The sequence below is a fragment of the Oryx dammah genome, unplaced genomic scaffold (assembly GCF_014754425.2).
Source record: "Oryx dammah isolate SB20612 unplaced genomic scaffold, SCBI_Odam_1.1 HiC_scaffold_27, whole genome shotgun sequence".
Classification (NCBI taxonomy): Eukaryota; Metazoa; Chordata; class Mammalia; order Artiodactyla; family Bovidae; genus Oryx; species Oryx dammah.
The window spans coordinates 135,881,021-135,902,513 of NW_024070211.1; the positions used below are offsets into that span (position 1 = coordinate 135,881,021).

The 21,493-nt window shown below is 41.7% G+C and overlaps 1 protein-coding gene across 1 annotated transcript in view; it reads left to right on the forward strand.

The window, feature by feature from the left end:
• Positions 1 to 21,493, forward strand: part of OCA2 (OCA2 melanosomal transmembrane protein) — a 361,910-nt gene that overhangs the window by 330,713 nt on the left and 9,704 nt on the right. The window contains exon 22 of the mRNA XM_040227913.1: positions 5,443 to 5,536. Coding sequence (XP_040083847.1) covers positions 5,443 to 5,536 — 94 coding nt within the window. The remainder of the gene's footprint in view (positions 1 to 5,442; positions 5,537 to 21,493) is intronic.

Sequence of the window (21,493 nt, forward strand, 5' to 3'; positions counted from 1 at the left end):
AATGGGCAAACCGACCTTTGGAATGAAGAATGCTACATCAAATAGTTAACATCTTCCACTTGGTGGGAGTTTTAGTTTGGCAGAAGAAGTAAGAAATATTGTTAGATGTATCCCTTGAGGGGGAACCAGAACCCTGCTCCAAGGCTGCACTATTATTTCTTGAATGCTCTTCCATTATCTCTATATCCCCTCCCCTCCCTGATTAGCAACTGTTTAAACCTGCACTTTGGAACTCAGGGAATGGGACAGAAGGGTTTGTGCTCTGGAGCTCCACAGGGTCTGCTCAGTCAGTTTCAGATGCTCTGCTTCCCTTGGATATTACTTCCTGACTACCACCCTGTGGACTATAGGTACTCATCACCCTTCCTTCCTTGCTGCACACCTTGTGGATATGGGATTTGCTCAATTTCAGCCCCCCCAATTGTCTTTATAAAAATCTGTGTGTGTATAGATACTCCCACTGGTTCTTGCCTCTGACAGATGCAATGAAATGAATGTGTCCTGGGGAGGTGATTTAGGTTTCCTGCCTGAGAAGATAACCTCTGACCACTTCACATCCCTTCTTCCAACTAGGAGCATCTTCACTCTGCACAGTTGAGAGGTCCTCTGAATTTGAGGTGTGTTGAAGAAAGGGGGACTTGGGTTTTGTATGAGATATCAGTGGTCATCAGTGTCCCTCTGCACCTCTGGCTGGAGTAGAAAGAACTCCAATGCCTCATGTTTTGCACTGGGGAATCTTTGTTGTCTGGGCAGTCTTACATGGACATACAGAGTTTGGGCATTCCTAGAAGGGTAGTGCATCTTCTACTCTATAAATTATGATTTCTTGAGCTATTTCTGGGGCCAGATCCAACCAAACACCCCTTAGAGTACCTAGTTCTTACTGCACCAGTCTTAAGGAGTGGCATGATCAAGGTCTGGCTGCTATGTGCATTTTTATTTTGGTGAAATTCCCACATTCTCAGTTCTGCTATTTTCCTGGAGGACTGAACAAGGAGACCCAAGAACATACTATAGAAATGTCAGATCAATCCAAGGGTAGAGATAGGTTTGCCCACTTATGGCCATTATACATGAAGAGAAAACACAGGAGCAGTGACTGTACCTTCTGCTGCTAGGCTTGCAGAACTACCTGTGTTTCAGTTAAAACTTATTCTGCTGTAAGAATACAGCTTTAGGCAGGATCATTCTCCAGGTCAACATCACACATGTTCATGAGATTTAACGAGTGTGGAAATTTTATTTAACACGGTTAGAAAACTGGCAGATACTATCACCATTTCTAGTGACTAGAAATGCCAGCCAATGTCTTGGTTGAGGGGTAGGATCTCAGATGATGGCTCTTGATCAATTGGTGTGGAAATATTTCAATATTTTAACAAATATTTCCATAGAAGAATATCCCTTTGATATCTGCCCACCTCTCCTTCTCTCCTCTTCTCTTATCTATAGTTGTCAGGGAGTTGTGGGAGCTACATGTGAGCCCAGATTTGTTTTTGTGAGCAGTTATTTTAGTCTTCCCAGAGCACTGCCTTAGAGACCGTATGGGAAAACTAAAATACACTGCTAATGACTAAGAATTCCCTGACAGTCTTTCTCAACTTAAACCTATCTTCTCAGCCTCATTTGCTTAAATAAGAAGAATTCTCAGATGATTTTCAAATTAAAATATGACTATTCCTGTGCAGGATGTTGAGTTAAAAACTTGTAATTTATGCATGAGAAATTAAATATTTCCTGAAATGAAATATTTTGAGATATGAAAAATTTCCTGCCATATCAGTAAACAAAGATGTCATAGTCATCAGCATGAGTCAGTGAGCTTTGAGGAAACTCAGGAAAGAAAAAAATATCTGTCATTTAGCAGCCATCAGACTGTAGCCACTCCTTAAGGTGAGCCATGAGGAAACTCAGGTTGTGAAAACACAGGATACTGGCCCCAGATAGGTGAGATGCGTATCAACAAAATGATTTCAGTGAGTGCAGACTCTTGCATCTTCTCATACATAGAAAAGTGCTCCCTAATAGCTCAGTTGGTAAAGAATCCTCCTGCAATGCAAGAGACCCTAGTTCAATTCCTGGGTTGGGAAGATCCGTTGGAGAAGGGATAGGTTACCCATTTCATTATTCTTTGGCTTCCCTTGTGGCTCAGCTGGTAAAGAATCCACCTGTAATCCGGGTGGATCACTCAGTCGTGTCCAACTCTTTGTGACCCCATGAACTATACAGTCCCTGGAATTCTCCAGGCAAGAGTACTGGGTTCAATACCTGGGTTCAATCCCTGGGCTGGGAAGATCCCCTGGAGAAGGGAAAGGCTACCCATTCCAGTATTCTGGACTGGAGCATTTCATGGACTTGTACAGGCTCAGTAGTTTTGGTGCATGGGCTTAGAATTCCCATGGCATGTAGAATTTTCCCAGAGCAGGGATGAAATTTATATCCCCTGCATTGGCAGGTGGATTCTTAACCACCAGACCACAAGGGAGTGTGTGTGTGTGTGTGTGCTCAGTCGTGTCCACCTCTTTGCAACCCCATGGGCTGTAACCTGCCAGGCTCCTCTGTTCATGAAATTTTCCAAACAAGGATACTTGAGTGGGTTGTCATTTCCTTCTCCGGGGTATCTTCCTGACCCAGGTATTGAAACTATATCTCCTGTGTCTCCCGCAGTGACAGGCAGATTCTTTACTGCTGAGCACCAAGTCCATCTTTTTTCTTAATGTAGTCATTTGTTGTTATAAACTTCCTTCTTAGAATCATTTTTTCTGTATCTCACAACTTTTGGTGTTCTGTGTTTCCATTTTTGTCTAGATTTTAAAAATTTCCCTTTTGATCTTCTTTGACCCACTGATGCTTCAGGAGCATCTAGCTTCATTCCCAACATTCATTTCTGTATTTATGAGTTTTTCAGCTTTTTTCTTGTTATTGATAGCTAGTTTCACACCATTGTAATTAGAAAAGATAATTGATATGATTTCACTTTTCTTAAATTTCTTAAGATTTGTTTTGTGGCTTAACATATGATATATCCTGGAGAATGCTCAGAGTGTGCTTGAGAAGAATGTGCATTTTGCTGCTATTGGATGGAATGTTCTATATATGACTGTTGAATGTGAAAGTGAAAATCACTCAGTCGTGTCCAACTCTTTGTGACCCCATGGACTATACAGTCCCTGGAATTCTCCAGGTAAGAATACTGGAGTGGGTAGATGTTCCATTCTCTAGGGGATCTTCCCAACCCAGGGACTGAACCCAGGTCTCCCTCATTGCAGGTGGGTTCTTTACCAGCTGAGCCACCAGGAAAGCCCAGTACTGGAGTGAGTAGCCTATCCCTTCTCCAGCAGTTCTTCCTGACCCAGGAATTGAACCGAGGTCTTCTGCATTGCAGGTGTATTCTTTACCAGCTGAGCTACCAGGGGAGCCCATATGACTGTTAGGTCCACTTATTTAAAAGTGTAGTTCAGATCCATAATTCCTCATTGATTTTCTGTCTGGATGATCTGTTTATTGATTAAAATAAGGTATTGAAATACACTCAGTTCAGTTCAGTCGCTCAGTCGTGTCCTACTCTTTGCAACCCCTTGGCAGCACGCCAGGCCTCCCTGTCCATCACGAACTCCTGGAGTTCACTCAGACTCACGTCCACTGAGTCAGTGATGCCATCCAGCCATCTCGTCGTCTGTCATCCCCTTCTCCTGCCCCCAATCCCTCCCAGCATCAGAGTCTTTTCCAATGAGTCAACTTTTCGCATGAGGTGGCCAAAATATTGGAGATTCAGCTTAGCATCATTCCTTCCAAAGAAATCCCAGGGTTGATCTCCTTCAGAATGGACCGGTTGGAGCTCCTTGCAGTCCAAGGGACTCTCAGGAGTCTTCTCCAACACCACAGTTCAAAAGCATTAATTCTTCGGTGCTCAGCCTTCTTCACAGTCCAACTCTCACATCCATATATGACTACTGGAAAAACCATAGCCTTGACTAGACGGACCTTAGTTGGCAAAGTAATGTCTCTGCTTTTGAATGTGCTACCTAGGTTGGTCACAACTTTTCTTCCAAGGAGTAAGCATCTTTTAATTTCATGGCTGCAATGATTTCTTAATATTTGCTTTATATAATTATGTACTTTGTTGTAGGGTACACATATAGTCACAACTGTAATGATCTATGGATGAATTGACCCCTTATATAATGACCTTTTTGTCTCCTAACCATTTTTGACTTAAAGTCTATTTTGTCTGATATGAAAAAGCTACTTCTGCTCTCTTTCTACTTGCGTGGATATCTTTTTCCATCACTCTACTTTGAGCCAATATATATCCTGTGGTAGCATATAGTTGGGTCTTTTTTTTTTTTTTTTCAATTCCTTCATTCACTCTGTGCCTTTGATTGGAGAATTTAATCCATTTACATTTAAAGTAATTTTTGATAGGAGGACTTCCCAGGTGGCTTATTGGTAAACAATCCATCTGCCAAGCCAGAGATATGGGTTCAATCCTTGGCTCAGGAAGATCCCCTGGAGAAGGAAAAAGCAGCCCACGCCAATATTCTTGCCTAGAGAGTCCCATGGACAGAGCAGCCTGGCAGGCTACAGTACATAAGATTGCACAATCAAACATGACTGAAGCAAATTTGCATGCATGCACATGGTTTTTCGCTGTCTGTGATTTTGGGTAGTCCTTTCTAGATATGTTACTATTGGAGCCCTCCTCCTCATGCTCTTTACAGAGGTCCATACAAGGCAACTGTCCCAAGGCTGGAGGTCCAGGGGTCCCTCTTTAAACTCCAGTGGGCTGAGGTACCTACCAGTGATAACATGGAACAATATCTCCTGAGCATACTGGAAACAGGCTCAGAGATTATTTGTTCTTCTGGGCTTCATTATCAGCATGAGTCAAAAGGGGGCCTGTTTATGGAACACAAATTTCTCAGAGAAAGGTTTACCTACCTGCAGTTTACAACCGGAATTCAAGTCTAGCTTGGCCATTTAAAAGATCTGCATCTCTCCAAGTCTTAATGTCCCTATCTATCGATTGAGGGAATAGCAAACACACCTGGAGGATGTTTGAGAATTAAATAAGATGATGTATACGCAGAGTTAATGTAGGAAGTGGTCCACTGCAAGGCTAATATATACTGGTTAGATGGTTTTAGTCCCAAGCACTGTGTGAGATTCTATGCAACTTCACCCCATGTAGGATCCATAGTTGCTTGGGGTAACTAACGAGAAGGAGGACCAGTTGGTCATGTGGCTGGAAACAAAGACTTACTCATAGGCTCAAACTCAAGTTTTTTGATTCTAAAGTTTGCTTAGGTTTCCTTTTGAAGGTCCTGTGCTCTGTTCAGTTTGAGTACTAAAAAAGTGCTTTGGATTTTGCAAGTTGGTCACAGAATGGGTAACTCCTCTGGGCTTTCATGGATATGAGGTCAGTGTCCTTTTCCTCCACAGATTCCCGTGCTCCTAAACCTGAGCAGAGATCCTGAGGTCAGCCTGCCTGCTCCACCACTCATGTATGCCCTGGCCCTTGGTGCCTGTCTGGGAGGTAAGCGGGTATTGGATTTGAGGGAGGGCCCCCAGACACTATGGTAAGCCTGAAGTGATGATTCAGTTCAGAATTGCAACACACCAGGCCTCCCTGTCCATCACCAATTCCTGGAGTTCACTCAGACTCACGTCCATCGAGTCAGTGATGCCATCCAGCCATCTCATCCTCTGTCGTCCCCTTCTCCTCCTGGCCCCAATCCCTCCCAGCATCAGAGTCTTTTCCAATGAGTCAATTCTTCACATGAGGTGGCCAAAGTACTGGTGCTTCCGCTTTAGCATCAGTCCTCCCAAAGAACACCCAGGACTGATCTTCTTCAGAATGGACTGGTTGGATGTCCTTGCAGTCCAAGGGACTCTCAAGAGTCTTCTCCAACACCACAGTTCAAAAGCATCAATTCTTTGGCACTCAGCTTTCTTCACAGTCCAACTCTCACATCCATTCATGACCACAGGAAAAAGCATAGCCTTGACTAGACGGATATTTGTTGGCAAAGTAATGTCTCTGCTTTTGAATACGCTATCTAGGTTGGTCATAACTTTCCTTCCAAGGAGTAAGCATCTTTTAATTTCATGGCTGCAATCACCATCTGCAGTAATTTTGAAGCCTAGAAAAATAAAGTCTGACACTGTTTCCACTGTTTTCCCATCTATTTCCCATGAAGTGATGGGACCAGATGCCATGATCTTCATTTTCTGAATGTTGAGCTTTAAGCCAACTTTTTCACTCTCCTCTTTCATTTCATCAAGTTCCTCTTCATTTTCTGCCATAAGGGTGGTGTCATCTGCATACCTGAGGTTATTGACATTTCTCCCGGCAATCCTCATTCCAGCTTGTGCTTCTTCCAGCCCAGCGTTTCTCATGATGTACTTTGCATAGAAGTTAAATAAGTAGGGTGACAATATACAGACTTGACATACTCCTTTTCCTATTTGGAACCAGTCTGAGAAGTGATGATTAATGAATACCAAATTGAAAGTAAAGTAAAAATATGTAAAGTAAGAATAGTTCATGATTTCCTAAGTGGAAACCCATCTTTACCTTTGACTGGAGAGTTCTATCCCTACTCAGTTTCTCTGCAAAGTGTGTTACTTTCCATTCTCTGCAGAACTGCCCCTGACCTTCTGAGCTGTGGCTTGAGGATGGTCATTACTGACATCTCAGAGTTAATGTCTTCCCACACTGCATGCAGATGTGGCTTAGTGGCTTAGGTTTAGAAGCAGATTTTGAATCAGAAACCATCCTCAGTGGCAACTTCTTATTCCCCCTTTTAAAGAGTGTGTGTTGTGGGTGATGGTGGGTAAAGTGATGAATGTGTGTGCTAAGAAGTAGAGACTCTAGTGGAAGAATATGAAGAAAAATTTTAAAAAGTTTTTTTTGGGGGGCTGAAAAAGTGTTTTGTCTTTTGGAGACATTAAAAATTCACTTAGAAGAAGTATCAGGAAAGACTAACCTCTGGTGAGTAAACACAGGGATTTGGATGTGATTGTATTTGGAAGGAGACCTAATCACCTTTAGGAACACAAGAGAATTGTGAAAAATCTTCGACAAACACAATAAATACCTTTAAAATTTTTGTTTTTGCTTCCAGGTATGCTTAGATAATCTAGCTTTCTTTGTTCTTTGATTGGTCTCTAACTATTAAATCAACAACTTTGTTTTTAGTGTATCTTCTAGTTTGTAAAGGGGGACTAATGTCATTCAGTGAAGTTGTTCTGAATTCTGGAGACAGCTAGTTCATCTAGTTCAGCAACTGAGGCCTCAAATTCTGAATTTAGACTTGTTAAAATGGCCCCCATCTGAGATCGGCCCCAGGAAAGGCAACAACTGCATTCACAACCACATTTAATAGCAATGATAGAGACAGAATCCAGAGACACCTGGAAATATGTCCACTGTGCGGAATTTTGTTCATTAAACCTTATTGAGCATCTTCTACTTTTATATGGTGACATTGTCTTCCTGAGTGGGGAGACAGTCACCTAAATTAAGATCACAATATAAATGGATCCTCTTATGGCCATGTACATAGAGTGCTCAGGGAACACCACAGAGGCTGGAGGAAAGTTTGGAATGGCTCCCAGGAGGGAAGTTTTGAGCTGGTTCTCAAAGAATAAGAAGCCTCCTGGACTGGTTCTTATTCACCCAGACCATGTAGAATGAATAGAATAGAGGGGATTATCAAGGAGAGAAGTTAACATGGACCACTTACATGGCTAATAATCTAAAATATGTTAAACATTTGATGATTGAGACTCTTTTTAAAATTTATATATTTTTAATTGAATGATAATTGCTTTACAACATTGTGTTGGTTTCTGCCATACACCAACATGCATCAACCATAAGAGTATGTATGTCCCCTCCCTTGTGAACCTCTCTCCCACTTCCCACCCCATCCCACCTCTCTAAATTGTCACAGAGCTCATATTTGAGTTCCCTGTGTCATACAGAAAATTCCTACAGGCTATCTATTTTGCATATGGTAGTGTATATAGTGTATATAGTGTGTATCTCCATTCATTCCACCCTCTTCTTCCCTCCTTTCCTGTGCCCACAAGTCTGTTCTCTATGTCACTGTCTCCACTGCTGACCTGCAGATAGGTTCATCAGTACCATCTTTCTAGATTCCTTATATATGCATTAATATACCATATTTGTTTTCTATTTCTGATTTACTCCACTCTGTATAATAGGCTCTAGGTTCATCCACCTCATTAGAACTGACTCAAATGCTTTCCTTTCTATGACTGAGTAATATTCCAGTAATATTTTGTATATGTACCATAGCTTCTTTAATCATTCATCTGTCGATGGACATGGAAGCAACCTAGATGTTGCTTCCATGTCCCAGCTATTTTAAATAGCGCTTCAGTGAACGTTGAGGTACATATTGCTTTTTCAATTCTGGTTTTCTCTGGGTATATGCCCAGTAGTAGGATTGTTGGGTCATATGGTCGTTTTCTTCCTAGTTTGTTAAGGAATCTCCATACTCTCTTCCATAGTGGCTGATCAATTTATATTCCCACTAACAGTGCGAGAGGGTTCCCTTTCCTCCACAGCATCTTCAGCATTTATTGTTGTAGATTTTATTTATTTGCTGAATGTATGTGTATTTTCTTTTAAAAAATATATTTATATATTTTAATTGGAGGATAATTACAATATTGTGATGGCTTTTGGCATACATCAACATGAATCAGTCATAGGCATACACGCATTCACTGCATCCTGAACCCCCCTCCCACATCCCTCCCCACCCCATCCCTGCAGGATGTCACAGAACACTGGTCCTGGGTTCCCTGCTTCATGCATCCAACGCACAGTGGTCATCCATTCTACATATGGTAATGTATATGTTTCAGTGCTATTCTAACCCTCTCCTTCTCCCAGTGGGTCCAGAAGTCTGTTCTTTATGTCTGCTGTGTCTCCTTCTGTACATAGGATCATCAGTACCATCCTTCTAGATTACATAAGTTCAGTTCAGTCGCTCAGTCATGTCCAACTCTTTGCAACCTCATGTATTGCAGCACACCAGGCCTCCCTGTTGATCATCATCTCCCAGAGTTCACTCAGACTCATGTACATTGAGTCAGTGATGCCATCCAGCCATCTCATCCTGGGTCGTCCCCTTCTCCTCCTGCCCCCAATCCCTCCCAGCATCAGAGTCTTTTCCAATGAGTCAACCCTTCGCATGAGGTAGCCAAAGTACAGGAGCTTCAGCTTCAGCATCATTCCTTCCAAAGAAATCCCAGGGTTGATCTCCTTCAGAATGGACTGGTTGGATCTCCTTGCAGTCCAAGGGATTCTCAAGAGTCTTCTCCAACATCACAGTTCAAAAGCATCAATTCTTTGGTGCTCAGCCTTCTTCACAGTCCAACTCTCACATCCATACATGACCATAGGAAAAACCATAGCCTTGACTAGACGGACCTTAGTCGGCAAAGTAATGTCTCTGCTTTTGAATATAGTATCTAGGTTGATCATAACTTTTCTTCCAAGGAGTAAGCATCTTTAATTTCATGGGTGCAGTCACCATCTGCAGTGATTTTGGAGCCCAGAAAAATAAAGTCTGACACTGTTTCCACTGTTTCCCCATCTATTTCCCATGAAGTGATGGGACTGGATGCTATGATCTTCGTTTTCTGAATGTTGAGCTTTAAGCCAACTGTTCCACTCTCCTCTTTCACTTTCATCAAGAGGCTTTTTAGCTCCTCTTCAGTTTCTGCCATAAGGGTGGTGTCATCTGCGTATCTGAGGTTATTGATATTTCTCCTGGCAATCTTGATTCCAGCTTGTGTTTCTTCCAGTCCAGCATTTCTCATGAGGTACTCTGCGTATAAGAAATAAGCAGGGTGACAATATACTGCCTTTACATATTCTTTTTCCTGTTTGGAACCAGTCTGTTTTTCCATGTCCAATTGTAACTGCTGCTTCCTGACCTGCATACAGATTTCTCAAGAGGCAGGTCAGGTAGTCTGGAATTCCCATATCTTTCAGAATTTTCCACAGTTTATTGTCATCCACACAGTCAAAGGCTTTGGCATCGTCAATAAACAGAAATAGATGTTTTTCTGGAACTCTCTTGCTTTTTGCATGATCGAGCGGATGTTGGCAATTTGATCTCTTGTTCCTCTGCCTTTTCGAAAACCAGCTTGAACATCAGGGAATTCATGGTTCACGTATTGCTGAAGCCTGGCTTGAAGAATTTTGAGCATTACTTTACTAGCATGTGAGATGAGTACAATTGTGCGGTAGTTTGAGCATTCTTTTGCATTGTCTTTCTTTGGAATTGAAATGAAAACTGACCTTTTCCACTCCTGTGACCACTGCTGAGTATTCCAAATGTGCTGACATATTGAGTGCAGCACTTTGACATCATCATCTTCCAGGATTTGAAACAGCTCAACTGGAATTCCATCACCTCCACTAGCTTTGTTCGTAGTGATGATTTCTAAGGCCCCCTTAACTTCATATTCGAAGATGTCTGGCTCTAGATTAGTGATCACATCATCATGATTATCTGGGTCATGAAGATCTTTTTTGTACAGTTCTTCTGTGTATTCTTGCCACCTCTTCTTAATATCTTCTGCTTCTGTTAGGTCCATATCATCTCTGTCCTTTATCGAGCCCATCTTTGCATGAAATGTTCCCTTGGTATCTCTAATTTTCTTGAAGAGATCTTTAGCCTTTCCAATTCTGTTGTTTTCCTCTATTTCTTTGCATTGATCGCTGAAGAAGCGTTTCTTATCTCTTCTTTCTATTCTTTGGAACTCTGCATTCAGATGCTTATATCTTTCCTTTTCTCTTTTGCTTTTCACCTTTCTTCTTTTCACAGCTATATGTAAGGCCTCCCTAGACAGCCATTTTGCTTTTTTGCATTTCTTTTCCATGGGGATGGTCTTGATCCCTGCCTCCTGTGCAATGACACGAACCTCATTCCATAGTTCATCAGGCACTCTATCTATCAGATCTAGGCCCTCAAATCTATTTCTCACTTCCACTGTATAATCATAAGGAATTTGATTTAGGTCATACCTGAATGGTCTAGCAGTTTTCCCTACTTTCTTCAACTTAAGTCTGAATTTGGTAATAAGGAGTTCATGATCTGAGCCACAGTCAGCTCCTGGTCTCGTTTTTGTTGACTGTATAGAGCTTCTCCATCTTTGGCTGCAAAGAATATAATAAATCTGATTTCGGTGTTGACCATCTGGTGATGTCCCTGTGTAGAGTCTTCTCTTGTGTTGTTGGAAGAGGGTGTTTGCTATGACCAGTGCATTTTCTTGGCAAAACTCTATTAGTCTTTACCCTGCTTCATTCTGCATTCCAAGGTCAATTTTGCCTGTTACTCCAGGTGTTTCTTGACTTCTTGTTTTTGCATTCCAGTTCCCTATAATGAAAAGGACATCTTTTTTGGCTGCTGGTTTTCAATGGTCTTGTAGGTCTTCATAAAACCATTCAGCTTCAGTTTCTTCAGCATTACTGGTTGGGGCATAGGCTTGGATAACTGTGATATTGAATGGTTTGCCTTGGAAACGAACAGAGATCATTCTGTCGTTTTTGAGATTGCATCCAAGTACTGCATTTCAGACTCTTCTGTTGACCATGATGGCTACTCCATTTCTTCTGAGGGATTCCTGCCCACAGTAGTAGATATAATGGTCAGCTGAGTTAAATTCACCCATTCCAGTCCATTTTATTTTCCTGATTCCTAGAATGTCGATGTTCACTCTTGCCATCTCTTGTTTGACCACTTCCAATTTGCCTTGATTCATGACCTGACATTCCAGGTTCCTATGCAATATTGCTCTTACAGCATCGGACCTTGCTTCTATCACCAGTCACATCCACAGCTGGGTATTGTTTTTGCTTTGGCTCCATCCCTTCATTCTTTCTGGAGTTATTTCTCCACTGATCTCCAGTAGCGTATTGGGCACCTAATGACTTGGGGGGTTCCTCTTTCGGTATCCTTTCATTTTGCCTTTTCATACTGTTCATGGGGTTCTCAAGGCAAGAATACTGAAGTGGCTTGCCATTCCCTTCTCCAGTGGACCACATTCTGTCAGACCTCTCCACCGTGACCCACCCATCTTGGGTTGCCCCGTGGGCATGGCTTGGTTTCATTGAGTTAGACAAGGCTGTGGTCCTAGTGTGATTAGATTGACTAGTTTTCTGTGAGTATGGTTTCAGTGTGTCTGCCCTCTGATGCCCTCTTGCAACACCTACCATCTTACTTGGGTTTCTCTTACTTTGGGCACGGGGTGTCTCTTCACGGCTGCTCCAGCAAAGCACAGCCACTCCTCCTTACCTTGGACGAGGGGTATCTCCTTACTGTCGCTGTTCCTGACCTTCAACTTGGGATAGCTCCTAGCTTCCTATATATACATTAATATACATCAATTGTCTTCCTCTTTCTCACTTACTTCACTCTGTACAATAGGCTCTAGGTTCACCCCCCTCATTAGAACTGACTCAAATGCATTCCTTTTATAGCTGAGTATTATTCTGTTGTGTATATGTATCACAACTTCCTTATCCATTCATTTGCCGATGGACATCTAGGTTGCTTCCATGTCCTAGCTATTGTAAATAGTGTTGTGATTAACATTGTGGTACATGTATCTGTTTCAATTCTGGTTTCCTCAATATATGGTTTCCTCAGTGTGGCATTGCTGGGTCATAGGATTGTTGTATTCTCAGTTTTTTAAGGAATCTCCACACTTTTCTCCATAGTGGCTATACCAGTTTGCTTTCCAACAAACAGTGCAAAAGAGTTCCCTTTTCTCCACACCCTCTCCATTTATTGTTTGTAGACTTTTCGATGATGGTCATTTCTGACCATTATGAGATGATACCCCATTGTGGTTTAGATTTGCATTTCTGTGATAATGAGTGATGTTGAGCATCTTTTCATGTGTTTATTAGCCATCTATATGTGGCCTTTGGAGAAATATCTGTTTAGGATTTTTGCCCACTTTTTGATTGGATTGTTTGTTTTCTGGTATTGAGTTACATGAGCTGCATGTATATTTTGGAGATAAATCTTTTGTCAGTTGTTTCATTTGCTTTGTTTTTTCCTATTATGAAGGCTGCCTTTTCACCTTGCTTATAGTTTCCTTCATTGTGCAAAAGCTTTTAAGTTTAATAGGTCCCATTTGTTTATATTTGTTTTTATTTCCATTATACTGGGAGGTGGGTCATACAGGACCTTGCTGTGATTTGTGTCACAGTGTGTTCTGCCTATGTTTTCTTCAAAGAATTTTACAATTTCTGGTCTTACATTTAAGTCTTTATCCGTTTTGAGTTTATTTTTGTGTATGGTGATAGGAAGTGTTTTAGTTTCATTCTTTTACATGTAGTTGACCAGTTTTCCAAGCACCACTTGTTGAAGAGACTGTCTTTTCTCCATTGTATATTTTTTGCCTTCTTTGTCAAAGATAAGGTGTACATAGGTGTATGGATTTATCTCCAGACTTTCTATTTTGTTCAATTGATCTATATCTTTGTCTTTGTGCCAATACCATACTATCTTGATGACTGTAGCTTTGTAGTACAATCTGAAGTTGGGAAGATTGATTCCTCCAGTTCCATTCTTCTTTCTCAAGATTGCTTTGGCTATTTGGGGGCTTTTGTGTTTCCATACAAATTGTGAAATTATTTGTTCTAGTTCTGTGAAAAATACTGTTGGTAGTTTGATAGGGATTACGATTACATTGAATCAATAGATTGCTTTGAGTAATATACTCATTTTCACTATATTGACTTTTCCAATCCAAGAATATGGTATATTTTTCCATCTTTAATCTTTGGTTTCTTTCATCAATGTTTTGTAATTTTCTATATACAGGTCTTTTGTGTCTTTAGGTAAATTTATTCCTAAGTACTTTATTCTTTTCATTGCAGTGGTGGATAGGATTGTTTACTTAATTTCCTTATCTGATCTTTCATTGTAAGCATATAGGAATGCAAGGAATTTCTCTGTGTTAATTTTATATCCTGTGAAGTGAAGTGAAGTGAAGTCTCTTAGTTGTGTCCAACTCTTTGCGACCCCATGGACTGTAGCCCACCAGGTTCCTCCTTCCATGGGATTCTCCAGGCAAGAATACTGGAGTGGGTTGCCATTTCCTTCTCCAGGGGATCTTCCCGACCCAGGGATCGAACCCTGGTCTCTCACCTTGCAGGCAGATGCTTTAACCTCTGAGCATCTTGTGACTTTACTGCTTTACTGTATTCATTGCTTAGCTCTAGTAATTTTCTGGAGGCTTCTTTAGGGCTTTCTATGTAGAGAATTACGTCATCTGCAAACAGTGAAAGTTTTACTTCTTTTCCAATCTGGATTCCTTTCATTTCCTTTTCTTCTCTAATTGATGTGGCTAGGACCTCCAGAATTATTTTGAATAGTAGTGGTGAGAGATCCTTTTTTTTTTTTAACAGTTCTTCTGTGTATTCTTGCCACCTCTTCTTAATATCTTCTGCTTCTGTTAGGTCCCTACCATTTCTGTCCTTTATCGAGCCCATCTTTGCATGAAATGTTCCCTTGGTACCTCTAATTTTCATGAAGAGATCTCTAGTCTTTCCCATTCAGTTGTTTTCCTCTATTTCTTTGCATTGATCACTGAAGAAGGCTTTCTTATCTCTTCTTGCTATTCTTTGGAACTCTGCATTCAGATTTTTATATCTTTCCTTTTCTCCTTTGCTTTTGGCTTCTCTTCTTTTCACAGCTATTTGTAAGGCCTCCCTAGACAGCCATTTTGCTTTTTTGCATTTCTTTTCCATGGGGATGGTCTTGATCCCTGTCTCCTGTACAATGTCACAAACCTCATTCCATAGTTCATCAGGCACTCTATCTATCAGATCTAGGCCCTCAAATCTATTTCTCACTTCCACTGTATTATCATAAGGAATTTGATTTAGGTCATACCTGAATGGTCTGGCGGTTTTCCCTACTTTCTTCAACTTAAGTCTGAATTTGGTAATAAGGAGTTCATGATCTGAGCCACAGTCAGCTCCTGGTCTCATTTTTGTTGACTGTATAGAGCTTCTCCATCTTTGGCTGCAAAGAATATAATAAATCTGATTTCGGTGTTGACCATCTGGTGATGTCCCTGTGTAGAGTCTTCTCTTGTGTTGTTGGAAGAGGGTGTTTGCTATGACCAGTGCATTATCTTGGCAAAACTCTATTAGTCTTTACCCTGCTTCATTCTGCATTCCAAGGCCAAATTTGCCTGTTACTCCAGGTGTTTCTTGACTTCCTAGTTTTGCATTCCAGTTCCCTATAATGATAGGACAACTTTTTTGGCTGTTAGTTCTAAATGGTCTTGTAGGTCTTCATAGAACCGTTCAACTTCAGCTTTTTCAGCATTACTGGTTGGGGCATAGACTTGGATAACTGTGATATTGAATGGTTTGCCTTGGAAACGAACAGAGATCATTCTGTCGTTTTTGAGATTGCATCCAAGTACTGCATTTTGGACTCTTTTGTTGACCATGATGGCTACTGCATTTCTTCTGAGGGATTCCTGCCCACAGTATTAGATATAATGGTCATCTGAGTTAAATTCACCCATTCCAGTCCATTTTAATTCGCTGATTCCTAGAATGTCAACGTTCACTCTTGCCATCTCTTGTTTGACCACTTCCAATTTGCCTTGATTCATGGACCTGACATTCCAGGTTCCTATGCAATATTGCTCTTTACAGCATCAGATCTTGCTTCTATCACCAGTCACATCCACAGCTGGGTATTGTTTTTGCTTTGGCTCCAACCCTTCATTCTTTCTGGAGTTATTTCTCCACTGACCTCCACTAGCATATTGGGCACCTACTGACCTGGGGAGTTCCTCTTTCAGTATCCTATCATTTTGCTTTTTCATACTGTTCATGGGGTTCTCAAGGCAACAATACTGAAGTGGCTTGCCATTCCCTTCTCCTGTGGACCACATTCTGTCAGACCTCTCCACCATGACCCGCCTGTCTTGGGTTGCCCCGCAGGCATGGCTTAGTTTCATTGAGTTAGACAAGGATGTGGTCCTAGTGTGATTAGATTGACTAGATTTCTGTGAGTATGGTTTCAGTGTGTCTGCCCTCTGATTCCCTCTTGGAACACCTACCATCTTACTTGGATTTCTCTTACCTTGGGCGTGGGGTGTCTCTTCACGGCTGCTCCAGCAAAGCACAGCCACTGCTCCTTACCTTGGATGAGGGGTATCTCTTCCCACCACCATTCCTGACCTTCTACATGGGATGGCTCCTCTAGTCCCTCCTGCACCTGGGCAGCCACCACTCCTTGGGTGTGGGGTTGCTCCTCCCGGTTGCTGCCCTGGCCTCAGGCGTGGGGTTGCTCCTTCTAGCTGCTGCCCCTGGCCTCGGGCACTGCCCCTGGCCTCAGATGCGGAGTGGCTCCTCTCGGCCATTGCCCATGACCTCGGACATGGGGTGGCTCCTCCCAGCTGCCATCCCTGTCCTTGGATGCAGGGTATCTCCTCCTGGCCATTGCCCCTGACCTTGGATGCCAGGTAGCTTCTCTCAGCCGCTGCCCCTGACCTCAGAGGCAAGGTAGCTCCTCTTGACCGTTCCTGTGCTGTTGCAGCCTGGCACTCTAGGCCACTGCCCCTGACCTCAGACCTGAGGTAGCTCTCGGCCATGCTTAGTGCGCCGGCCACCGCCGCCTGCACTTAGTGTGCAGGCCACCGCTGAGCTGTACAAAAAGGATCTTCATGACCTGGATAATCACAATGGTGTGATCCCTTACCTAGAGCCAGACATCTTGGAATGTGAAATCAAGTGGGCCTTAGAAAGCATCACTACAAACAAAGCTAGAGGAGGTGACGGATTTCCAGTAGAGCTATTTCAAATCCTGAAAGATAATGCTGTGAAAGTGCTGCACTCAATATGCCAGCACATTTGGAAAACTCAGCAGTGGCCACAGGACTGGAAAAGGTCAGTTTTCATTCCAATTCCAAAGAAAGACAATGCCAAAGAATGCTCAAACTACCACACAATTGCACTCATCTCACATGCTAGTAAAGTAATGCTCAAAATTCTCCACGTCAGGCTTCAGCAATACGTGAACTGTGAACTTCCTGATGTTCAACCTGGTTTTAGAAAAGGCAGAGGAACCAGGGATCAAATTGCCAACATCCACTGGATCATGGATAAAGCAAGAGAGTTCCAGAAAAACATCTCTTTTTGCTTTATTGACTATGCCAAAGCCTTTGACTGTGTGGATCACAATAAACTGTGGAAAATTCTGAAAGAGATGGGAATACCAGACTACCTGACCTGCCTCTCGAGAAATCTGTATGCAGGCCAGGAAGCAACAGTTAGAACTGGACATGGAACAACAGACTGGTTCCAAATAGGAAAAGGAGTACGCCAAGGCTGTATATTGTCACCCTGCTTATTTAACTTCTATGCAGAGTACATCATGAGAAACGCTGGACTGGAAGAAACACAAGCTGGATCAAGATTGCCAGGAGAAATATCAATCACCTCAGATATGCAGATGACACCACTCTTATTGCAGAAAGTGAAGAGGAACTAAAAAGCCTCTTGATGAAAGTGGAAGAGGAGAGCAAAAAAGTTGGCTTGAAGCTCAACATTCAGAAAACGAAGATCATGGCATCTGGTCCCATCACTCCATGGTAAAGAGATGGTGAAACAGTGGAAACAGTGTCAGACTCTATTTTCTGGTCTCCAAAATCACTGCAGATGGTGACTGCAGCCAAGAAATTAGAAGACGCTTACTCCTTGGAAGAAAAGTTATGACCAACATAGATAGTATATTCAAAAGCAGAGACATTACTTTGCCGACTAAGGTCCGGCTAGTCAAGGCTATGGTTTTTCAAGTAGTCATGTATGGATATGAGAGTTGGACTGTGAAGAAGGCTGAGAGCTAAAGAATTGATGCTTTTGTTGTGGTGCTGGAGAAGACTCTTGAGAGTCCCTTGGACTGCAAGGAGATCCAACCAGTCCATTCTGAAGGAGATCAACCCTGGGATTTCTTTGGAAGGGAATGATGCTAAAGCTGAAACTCCAGTACTTTGGCCACCTCATGGGAAGAGTTGACTCATTGGAAAAGACTTTGATACTGCGAGGGATTGGGGGCAGGAGAAGAAGGGTACAACCGAGGATGAGATGGCTGGATGGCATCACGGACTCAATGAACATGAGGCTGGGTGAACTCCGGGAGTTGTTGATGGGCAGGGAGTCTTGGCCTGCTGTGATTCATGGAGTCGCAAAGAGACAGTGGTGAGAGAAGGCACCCATGTCTTGTTCCTGATTTTAGAGGAAATGTTTTCAAATTTTTGCTATTGAGGATAATGTTTGCTCTGGGTTTGTCTTCAATGGCTTTCATTATGTTGAGGTATATTCCTTCTATGCCTACTTTCTATAGAGTTTATCATAAATGGTTGAATTTTGTAAAAGGCTTTCTCACAATCTATTGAAATAATCATATGGTTTTTATCTTTTAATTTGTTAATAATGGCATTGATCAACTTGCATATATTGAAGAATCCTTGCACCCCTGGATAAACCTGACTTGATCAGGCTACATGATCTTTTTAATAAACACATTAAAATTTTTGTTTGCTAGAGTTTTGTTGAGGATTTTTGCATCATTTTCATTAGTGATATTGGCCTGTAATTTTTTTTCTGTGTGTGTGTGTGTGGTGTCTTTGGAATAAGGGTGATACCTTGTAGAATTAGTTTGGAAGTGTTCTCTCCTCTTCTGTTCTTTTGGGAGAGTTTTAGAAGGATACCCAATCAAAAAGTGGGCCAAAGAACTAAATAGACATTTCTCTAAAGAAGACATACAGATGGCTAACAAACACATGAAAAGATGCTCAACATCACTCATTGTCAGAGAAATGCAAATCAAGACCACAATGAGGTACCACTTCACACCAGTCAGAATGGCTGTGATCCAAAAATCTACAAGCAATAAATGCTGGAGAGGGTGTGGAGAAAAGGGAACCCTCTTACACTGTTGGTGGGAATGCAAACTAGTACAGCCACTATGGAGATAAGTGTGGAGATTCCTTAAAAAACTGCAAATAGAACTGCCTTATGACCCAGCAATCCACCAGAATCGAAAGAGACAAGTGTACCCCAATGTTCATCGCAGCACTGTTCATAATAGCCAGGACATGGAAGCAACCTAGATGTCCATCAGCAGATGAATGGATAAGAAAGCTGTGGTACATATGCACAATGGAGTATTACTCAGCCATCAAAAAGAATACATTTGAATCAGTTCTAATGAGGTGGATGAAACTGGAGCCGATTATACAGAGTGAAGTAAACCAGAAAGTAAAACACCAATACAGTATACTAACACACATATATATGGAATTTAGAAAGATGGTAATGATAACCCTGTATGCAAGACAGCAAAAGAGATGCAGATGTACAGAACAGACTTTTTGACTCTGTGGGAGAGGGAGAGGGTGGGATGACTTGGAAGAATGGCATTGCAACATGTATATCATATAAGAAACGAATCTCCAGTCTAGGTTCGATGCAGGATACAAGATGCTTGGGGTTGGTGTACTGGGATAACCCAGAGGGATGGTATGGGGAGGGAGGTGGGAAGGGGGTTCAGGAGTGGGAACTTAATGTACACCTGTGGTGGATTCATGTTGATGTATGGCAAAACCAATATAGTATTGTAAAGTTAAAAAAAAAATTTTTTTTAAAGAAGGATAGGTATTAGCTCTTCTCTAAATGTTTGAAAGAATTTACCTGGCCCTGAAGCCATCTGGCCCTGGACTTTTGTTTTGGGAGATTTTTTTAAAATCACAGTTTTGATTTGATTGTTTGTAATTCACTTTTCATAATTTCTGTTTCTTCCTGATTCACTCATTGAAAGTTGAACTTTTCTAAGAATCTGCATTTTCTGTGTTTTCTATTTTATTAGCATATAGTTGTTCATAGTAGTCTCTTATGGTACTTTGTATTTTTGCATTTTCTGTTGTAACTGCTGCTTTTCCATTCCTAATCTTGTTGATTTGGCTTTCTCCCTTTTTTGCTTGATGAGTCTGGCTATTGGTTTGTCAAATTTGTTTATCTTCTCATAGAACCAGCTTTTAGTTTTATTAATATTTACTATTGTTTCCTTCCTTTCTTTTTCATTTATTTCTACTCTGATATTTATGATCTCTTTCTTTCCACTAAGGTTTTTGGGATTTCTTTGTTGTTGTTCTTCTAGCAGCTATGTGATGTTTTTCTTGTTTCTTGTGGTAGGATAGTATTGCTATAAACTTCCCTCTTAGAATAGCTTTTGCTGCATCTCATAGATTTTGGATTGTCGTGTTTTTGTTGTCACTTGTGGCCAGGAATTTAAAAAATTTTCTTCTTATTTCTTCAGTAACCTATTCATTAAATGTGAATGTATTGTTTAATCTAGATTTGTTTGTGTGTGTTTTTTTTTTTTTACAGTTCCCCCTCCCCCCTGTATTTGATACCTAGTTTCACAGCATCTTGGTCAGAAAAAATGCTTGATATGATTTCAATTTTCTTAAGTTTACTGAGGCTTGATTTGTGACCCAAGATGTGATCTATCCTGGAGAATGTTCCATCTACACTTTAGAAGGAAGTGTATTCTTCTGTATTTGGATGAAAAGTCCTGAAGTAATCACTTAGGTCCATTTGGTCTTATGTTTCATTTAATGTTTGTGTTTCCTTATTAATTTTCTGTTTTGATGATCTGTTCTCGTTGATGGAGTTGGATCTTCTCTCTCTGAAGGGCAGTACTGTGTCGAGTAGTAGGTTTTGGAGTGTCTATGGGTTAGATATGGCTTTGGGCAGCCTGTCTGCTAGTGTGCAGTGTTGTGTTTCTGTTTTATTGAAGGATTGTGTGGGCTATCTGGGCACGTGCTTGCTGGCCTTTTGGTGGGCTTGGTTTTGGTGTTGAGATGGAGGCCGTTGGGAAGACCCTCATCTATGAATGTTCCCTGAGGTCATGAGTTCTCTGGTGGGATTGGAATTGGGTCTCTCATTTCAGGGGTTCAGGCTCATATTGAACCTCTAAGACCTCACAAGCCACACTGCACAAAAGACAAGTTTCCAATACTCTTGGTGAGGGCAACACTCAGCAGCCCAGGACATCCAGCAAGGCTTATACCAAAGTCCCCTAATGTTTCTAAGAAGGCCTTTTGACCTGTTTGGGGCAGCATGGGTTTAATTCAATCTCAGATATGGCCTTATTCCAGCTTGCAGTTGCTCCTAATGTTCACAGTTGCCCCTGAAGTCCCCAGTCTATTCCCCACCTGGACATGAGGCAACAAAGATCAAGGCTCATTAGGACTCATACACTCTCTTGGGCTGGAGAAAGGGGAGGATATGACAGCCACATATGTGTTGTGCTGGAGAGTGGCTGTTGTGCCCTGTTGGGTGTTGTTACAGTCTAAGATAGATTGTGAGTTCTTCCATAGGAAAGGGGCACAGTTTGTGGTT